Source organism: Numida meleagris, chromosome 19 (assembly GCF_002078875.1).
Source record: "Numida meleagris isolate 19003 breed g44 Domestic line chromosome 19, NumMel1.0, whole genome shotgun sequence".
Taxonomy (NCBI): domain Eukaryota; kingdom Metazoa; phylum Chordata; class Aves; order Galliformes; family Numididae; genus Numida; species Numida meleagris.
In genome coordinates this window covers 10,365,499-10,373,127 of record NC_034427.1, presented here as the reverse complement: position 1 = coordinate 10,373,127, position 7,629 = coordinate 10,365,499, and the positions used below count along the sequence as shown (strand labels likewise).

General features: G+C 59.2%; 3 protein-coding genes across 3 annotated transcripts in view; 1 reads left to right on the top strand and 2 right to left on the bottom strand.

Annotated features, from left to right (window-relative positions):
- Positions 1 to 7,629, bottom strand: part of DNTTIP1 (deoxynucleotidyltransferase terminal interacting protein 1) — a 15,164-nt gene that overhangs the window by 4,103 nt on the left and 3,432 nt on the right. Inside the window, exon 2 of the mRNA XM_021416954.1 lies at positions 1,122 to 1,127. The gene's annotated coding sequence lies outside the window, so the exon portion shown is untranslated. The remainder of the gene's footprint in view (positions 1 to 1,121; positions 1,128 to 7,629) is intronic.
- Positions 2,227 to 4,693, top strand: LOC110408336 (uncharacterized protein At5g39570-like). The gene is made up of 2 exons (XM_021416955.1): positions 2,227 to 2,440; positions 3,641 to 4,693. The coding sequence occupies exons 1-2, from the start codon at positions 2,368 to 2,370 to the stop codon at positions 4,444 to 4,446; spliced, it is 879 nt and encodes a 292-aa protein (XP_021272630.1). The 5' UTR covers positions 2,227 to 2,367; the 3' UTR covers positions 4,447 to 4,693.
- LOC110408326 (papilin-like) overlaps positions 4,941 to 7,629 on the bottom strand; it is a 10,165-nt gene continuing 7,476 nt past the window's right edge. The window contains exons 17-18 of the mRNA XM_021416932.1: positions 5,289 to 7,368; positions 4,941 to 5,152 (exon numbers count right to left, since the gene is read on the bottom strand). Of these exons, the coding sequence (XP_021272607.1) occupies positions 7,227 to 7,368 (142 nt within the window). The 3' untranslated portion in view covers positions 4,941 to 5,152; positions 5,289 to 7,226. The remainder of the gene's footprint in view (positions 5,153 to 5,288; positions 7,369 to 7,629) is intronic.

Genomic DNA, 7,629 nt, shown 5'->3' with positions numbered 1-7,629 from the left:
CCTCGCCCGGCGGCCCCGACTGCTGCTCCGCGTCACGGGCGGCGCCCATGGCGCCCCACTCCCGGCCCGCGGCGCCGCTCCCGGAAGCGCCGGGAGCACTTCGTCATCGGGAAGCGACCCGCGGCGCGCGCCGGAAGTGGCAGCAGCTTCCGGTGGGGGCTGCGGCTCGGGGCGGCTTCCGGCGGGTGGGTGCAGCGGGCCGCTCCCTGCCCGCTTCCTGCCGCTCCCGGCCGGGCAGGGCCGCCGCTGCTTCCTGCCGGCCTCCCTCTCGCCGTGCTCCTTCCCCCGGCCGAGCGCTGTGTGCCGCTCAGCCTCAGCTCGGCGGCGCTTCCCGGGGAGCGCCATCGCTCTGACGTCTCACCGTTTTCCTTCTGGAAGCACCAAAACCGCGGTTTCTCACCCCACGTTCCCACTCGAACTGTGACAGAGTCGCCGTGACTTCCCCATGCCTTGCTGGGCCCCAGTAGCGGTGCACAGCAGTGGAGGTTTTTCTGCTGGAATGACAGCGAAAGGTTTCTTTGGTAGGGAGATGTGCTGTGTTGGTACTTTGCTGCTCCCAAGACAGTTATAAAATAAAACTAAACAAACTGGAATTCAGAATTGGAAGCGTCGGGTGTCTGTGACAGTCTTCCATTGCAGAAACCCAAACCAGTGATGTTGTCAGCAGCAGCACACAAACAGCAGCGTGACACTGTCCTGCTGAGCTCCTGCGGCACAGTGGGTGCTGCTGGGTTTGGCTGGACCGGGTTCCTCGTGCTGCTACATCCTTGTGCTCCAGCGCCAGGGGCACAGAGTTGCTGCCAGTTCACTGTTCCTGCGCTGTGGTGGAACCCCCAGCCGCGTGTGGTGATGGAGGTGCAAACTGGGGACTTGAATCTGTGCAGAGCAGGTCCTGTGGATTTCACCGTACCGGAATGCTTATTTCTGAACACAAACATCCTTGTAAAACATTTGGCTTCCTAATTCCCTAAACTGCGACCAACACTTGGATCTACAGAAGTGTAAATGTGCCGTAGTGACAGCACTGTTTCCAAGGAGCCTGGGGTTGCACCGGAGCAGCACGGCAGTGCCCTGGGAGCTCCCCAGTGGCTCTGGGAGCTGTGCTGTGCTGCCTCTTGGGCCGTGCCCTGAGTCACTGCCACGTGCACCAGCTGAATTCACCCTGTGCCTTCATCATTTTTGAGGTAGAAAGGAAGTAGATAGTAATCTGTGGCTAAAGAGTAATGGAGATAATTGCACAGTTATCATCACCAGTGCCAGCAACACCTCTCCTGTGGGGTGTTTGGAGGACAATGTCAGTGTCGCCCGCAGCAAGTGCACCGCTGGGCACCGGTGTCTGCTCGTGTGCCAGGCAGAGACCCGTGAGTGGCAGCCCCCAAGGCTGTGCAGAGCTGCCCTGCACCCTGGGGCTGGGAGGGCTGTGGAGAGCACGGGGGTTGGCAGGGAACCATGGCAAGGGAGGTCCTTGGCATGGCCACAGTGGTGACACCAGTGTGCTGAGGTGTGGGGCACAGGGACTTCAGCGGATACGGGCGGTTCACAGGGAAATAGCTCCAGAATTGAGTCATGGCCACGAGGAGTGGAGGAAACCTGTACTTCGAGCTCATTTCTTGCAGTGAGACTTCTTCCCACGCAGGTTTGGTGGCATGCAGGCCCTGCACCTTCCCACTGCCAAGCACATGGCCCCAGTGCTGCCCGTGTGTGGCCTTTGCCACCATTTGGACAAAGCTTTCTGGAGCAGGAGCTTTGTTTTCACGCTGTTTTCCACACAGAGTGGCATGCACTTGCTTACAGTGGTAGAGATGCTCTTTATACACTGATGCAGAGCAGAGACGTAAACATGGTGGCACACTGAATTCTTCATTCACTCTTGATGCAAACCCGTGGTGGCTGCTGGCAGCATGGAGCTGAGCTGTAGTGCCTGCCTTGGGCAGCTCTCCCCTTGCAACGCTGCAGTGCTCTGCGTTCTGTCTGCCAGGAGACATTTATTCCTGCTGGTTTTAAAGCATAACAAGTTACAACACTGACATTCAACCCTGCACAGGTGGAGCTGAGCTCCTCTGGGTCAATGGAGCAGGGGGATCTTGCTCTGCAGCTCCTTAACACGCTCCTGGAACTGGGAAAGCGCCCCCGGGGGTGAATGAAGCTCTTTGACGTCAGGAGTGCCCATTAAGGGTTTATGGGCCGAGAAGCAGAGCAAAGGGTTCCTCGAGGAGGGCTAGTCACAGCCCGGTGTTCCGGTGTCTCCTCCCGTCCCGCTGCTCCAGGTGTCCCACGGTGCACGCAGGACGTGGGAGGTGCCCGGGGCCGCCTCTCTGCAGAACCTTAAATCCCGGCGCGGCGCCGGGCGGGCAGGGTGCTGGCAGCATGCGGGCGGGTAGCTGGCTCCTGCTGGGGCTGCTGGCCCTCAGCACTCCGCTGCACGCTGCGCCCGCTGCAGGTGAGCACGGCCCCGCGCCCAGGGCAGCGCTGCGCGGTCGGTGAGGTGTGCTGTGCGGATGGCTCTGCTTTGGTCCTTGTGTCTGAGCACTTTCAGCGAGAGCTGCGACCCTTGCGAGCTCTAGCCCTGCTTAAGGCTCATAATCTTTGGGTTCTGCAAAATGCTACATGTCATGCAAGTCCGGTTCAGAGTACTCCAGCTGCAGAAGCTTCTTTTGCTTTCTGTCATTTCCTTCTGATGCTGTTTTTCTTGTGCTGTTGGCTGGGACCAGGGCTCCCCATACCCCAAGCACTGGCGGATGCAGCCTCGCTCTGCCCTGATGGGCCTGGTGCCAGGGGGGTTCTTTGCTTGGAGGCTGAACCCCGATGGGGGCAGAGCCTGCAGTGGCACTGGCACGTAGCTGCTGTGCTGGGGACATGCTTCCTTCATCTCGACCTGTGCCCGGGGCTGTGTGCAGGCTCCAGCCATGTTCCCAGCAACCGCTCCAAGGCTCTCAGCCTGGGAATGCATTTGCAAGAGGGGAAATTCCCATGAAAGAATCATTTTTCCTCCTTTCTTTTTTTTTCCCTCAAGAAAAATGGCCAGCTTTCAAAGAAATGGAAATCGCATTTCTTTCTGAACAAGCCGCGAGCTGTTTTTAGAGCAGTGTTTAAAATTCCGCCCGTCTCCTCTTCCAGGGCGCTCTGTGCTCACTCCAAGTTGGGCTGTTTTATGTTAAAGCTCAAACTACCAGGCAGTGACTGCTCGGTGTCAGCCAGACATGCTGCTGCTCTGCAATGAGACATTGGGGCCGTTGCACTCTGATGAAAACGCGTCTGCAGAAATGCCTTCATTGTCTCCTGATGTTCTCCTCCAAAAACTTGAATTTCATTAGGTCTTAGATAAGTCCTGGCTTGAAGCCTTGTGGTTTGCCAGCCGGTCAGTGGCTGTGATGCCTTCCTTCCTAATGGTTTGGTTCCATTCTGTTTTAGAGAGGAACCGTGAGGCAGGCAGTGTATGTTGGCAGTGTGTTGTGCTGTTTCCATGCGTGTTTGCTTGCTATTGCTTAACAGGAAAGCGCATGTGCTTGCTTCACAACTATGCTCAGTGACATATTTGTGCCCTGCTTAAATAATACGTAGCATCTTCATTTCGTTTTGCTAAGAACTTGCTGCCACCTGTGTTTCACCTTTCTCCATTTCCTCCACCCGCTCTGCCCAGGGCTGCCCGGAGCAGCGACCATCGTCCCTGTGACCAAGCCACAGGCAGTGGTACCAGCAGATCCCCGGTGTCGGCAGTGGGATGGCATCCAGAGCCCATCCATGCAGCAGCAGCTGGGGGCAGAGCGGGGCGGTGCAGAGCAGCACCTGCATGGGGAGCAGCCGGCGGTGAGACCTGCGCCAGAGAATGGAGCGGGGAGCAGGGAGAAGCCCACGGTGGGCAGCACACCTGCACCACGGGAAAAGCTGGAGATCACAAAGAAACCCAGCGTGGGGAAGAAGCCAGAATGCGAGGGGAAGGGTGGGGCTGGGGAAAAGCCAAAGATAACGCCAGGAGCAATGAAGAAACCAGAGAGTGGAGGGAAAACTGAGAGTGGGGGGAAATCAGAGACCGGAGGGAAAACTGAGAGTGGGAAAAAGCCAGGGACTGGGGGAAAGCCAGAGGCTGGAGAGAAACCCGTGCTGGGGGAGAAGCCGGAGTCTGGGGGAAAACCGGAGGCTGGGGGGAAGCAGGAGGGTGGGGAGAAGCCTGAGTCAGGAGAGAAACCGAAGTCCGAGCATGGAGACGGTGAGGAGGGCGATGACAGTGATGACGACGATGACGGTGATGATGATGATGATGATGATGAGAAAAAAGGGCATGAGAACGATGGTGTTGATGACCATGATTATTACTACGGCTACAATGATGACGAGGGCTACGATGATGATGATAATGGTAATGATAACAATGACAGTGATGACTATGGTGGAAATGACAAGAATTACTATGGAGATGACGGTGGATACGGTGACAGTGATGACTGAAGATTACAGTGGTGGTGATGGCAGCGATGCTGGCAGCAGTTACCGTGATGATGCTTGGTGACCAGCACTGTGGGGTGTGTGCAAGGCACAAGGTGCAAGGACAGCCCATGGCAGGTGGGCACATGGAGCCACCCCCAGCCTCCCCCCAGCTCACTCTGCTAGAGCCAGTCCTGGACACCAGCGCTGTTTTGGGCAGGACCTTCACTTTCCTAATAAATCCCACAATGCCACTTGCTCAACATAACAAGCTGTACTTGTCACGGTGCCTGGCATCACCAGGCCATCTTGGAGCTTGCATGGATGTACTTCTTCCACAGAACCAGAGATGCCCCTGACATGTCATAGCCTGGGTGAGCAGCCTGGCATGAGGGCTGTGGGCAGGATGTGTACGCTGGCCCCAGGACCAACCGGCTGCCATGGCATATCCCTCCCACGGGGACTGGGGATCCAACAGGGATTCACCAGGAGACTGACACCACAGAAACCAGCAGAGCTCATTGCAGATGGGATTTAATGGCAAGGAAGAAGCACAAAGACCGCCATCTCCAGTTCTGAGCTGAAGGTGGAGGGATGGATGTGGGGTGGGGGATGATGGGTGGTCGCTCTGCAGTCGATGGATGAGTCCATGTCCAGCTGTCCGGCTATCTGGCACGAGACTGCACAAGTGGGGTCGTTGGTCCAGGTCCAAGCAGGAGCTAGGTGAACCCTGGGGAGAGATAGGAACATCCTAACTGAGGGACACACTGGGCCCTCCCCGAGTCTGCTGGTCATGGTGCAAGGGTGGACTCTGCTGTGGGAACATTGCATCCCGGGCCCTCCCTATAGCCCCGTCCCATGCTCACCTGCAGCCACCAGCCGGGCCCAGAGGCAGCAGAGCACCAGCAGCAACAGCAGCGACAGCACCCGCATGATGCAGGGATGGCAGGGTTGGGGCCAGACCAAGTACAGGCAGGGCTTTAAATCCTCCCAAGGACAGAGGCTGGTGGCAGTGACCGTGTCCCTGCCCCAGCTTCATCCGAGCGTGACCCCTGTGTCCCCTCCCTCCAGGGGTTGGTGCTGCTGGACACAGGGTGCAGGGAGCATGGAGGTGGCGGATAAGGGGTGGCTGCATTGCCTTGGGCTCTGAGCAGCCCTGAGAGCTGAGCTGCTCCACGATGTGATGCAGCACCCAGAACTGCCAGGGGTGAGTACGGGGCCAGGTGAGCAGCGGGGGCTGGGGGCTCCCACCTGGGGAGCACTGCAGGGCAGGTGGAGGGAGGCTCCTGGGCCAAGCGGTGTGGAGCAGCCCGTGGTGCCCTGGCAGCTCTCCGGGCATTGTTCTGCCGCCGGGAACAATTGCTGACTCCTGAGGGACGTCCTGTGACCGGACATGGTCCACAGCCCTGTTCTGCCCAAGCCTGGCTCTGTGGCTAGGAGCTAAGCTCAGCTGGTGGCCACCAGCCCCACACCCTGGGGTGCCTGAGGGTCCTGGTGCTAAGGATGGGGAGTGGAGGCCGTGTGGGAAGCCAGGATGGGTGCCTGAGTGCCCGTTACACTGCGCTGGAGCCACCTCTCACCTCCTGTTCCACCCTCAGCCACCGCTCAGCTCTGCCTGCACCCTGAGCCCTGGAGTGACAGCTCTGGCCCTGGCACTTCCCACTGAAGCCCCCAAGCACTGCAGCCGTGCTGTCCTGGGAGCTGCTGCTCCACCATGTGCAGGACACCAGGCGTGGGCATAGCAGTGCTGGGGCTTCCCAGTGCTGGAGGCAGGAGAGCTGCGGCAGGCTGTGCAGGCAGGGCAGGCTGTGCAGGCTGCTGGCACGTGTGTGCGTGTGTGTGCTGCCAGCTGGGCACGTGCACGTGCGTGTGAGTGCGCAAGTCAGGCTCTGTAAGTGCATACATGCGTGTGCACAGCCCTAGCTGCGAATGTGCTGTGTGCCCAATGAACCGTGCACACACGTGTCTGTGTGTGTGTGTGAGGTCTGAGCTGCCTGCATGCGGCACCCTGCGCTTACCAGCAGCTGGTGGAGCTGGAAGCAATGGGAAAGGGAACAGCTGGGAGCAATGACACTGCCCCTGCCCAGGGTGGGCCGTGGGGACAGTCCCTCCCTGCTTGTGAGACCAAGGAGAGTTGGTGCCTATGGGCTCTGTGCGGGGCCAGCAGGCGTTGCTGCACTGCAGCACCCGCTCTGCCCTCGGCTCTGCCCTGCCATGCCCAGGGTGGCACAGCCCAGAACAGTTCCCACCGCCCTGGGAGGTGCCACATTCCTGGGTGCTCCCTGGGCTGGCCAGGTCACTATTTCTGCCGAGGCGGAGGTCTGCCTGGCACTGCTGTGAGTCAGGTTGCGTGTCCCTGGGGCAGGGCAGGACGGGGCTGTCTGTGCAGCTCCACAGCACTGGGCATTCCCCTGCATGGTGCCCCTGCTTCTCCCTGCCCACAGCCCCCCGCTGCTGCGAGCCCCAACATCCCCTGCTCTGACCCCCCTGGGACAGCGAGGGCCATTCTGGAATACGATGTCAGTGGTTGTAATGACCCCACAGGTAACTGAGATACCACAGAGAGATAGTGGAGGAAAAATGTAGCCCGGTGGATTTTGGCTCTGTGGCCCTGCCCTCCTGCTGGGTGTGGGGCTGGAAGGTTCTGTGCAACTGGGGAATTTCCTGGACAGCTCAGGACGGCGGGAGAGGCGTGGAGGGGTCACTGAGCTGCAGTGGTGGGGAGGTGTGGTCCATCCCATCCCAGCCACGTGTCCAGCTTGTGCCACGTCCCTGGTGTCCTGTGCCCAGACACTGCTGGGGTCTCAGTCCACTGAGATCTGGGGGAAAGTTACTGAAAGCTGCAGTGGGGCAGAGGCAGGCAGGTGGGTGGCACCTCCCTCTGGACCCCACCCGGGTCCAACTTTCCTGCTTCTCCCCGCAGAGTTTTCCTCTCCCTTGACTTCCCTGTGGGACAGTAATTAAAGCAGTAATTAGGAAGACAATTATTCCTGCTGAATGAGAAGAACTTAATCTGCTTCTCTCTGCCTCTGCTGGTTTCACCCCATGCCCACACATATGCACCAGGTGCTGCTGGGTGCTGGGGAGTGCACACTGCCCCAGGTCCGTCCTGTTGGTGTTTGTGCCAGAGCTGCAATGCACTGCAAGCAGGTGGGGGAGCATCCCCATCCCCATCCCCATCCCCATCCCCATCCCCATCCCCATCCC

Excerpts from the sequence above, each read along its gene's own strand:
- LOC110408336 (XM_021416955.1), top strand. The coding sequence starts at position 2,368 with ATGCGGGCGGGTAGCTGGCTCCTGCTGGGGCTGCTGGCCCTCAGCACT. Across the intron at positions 2,441-3,640 it reads GCACGCTGCGCCCGCTGCAG|GGCTGCCCGGAGCAGCGACC; the intron begins GTGAGCACGGCC and ends CGCTCTGCCCAG.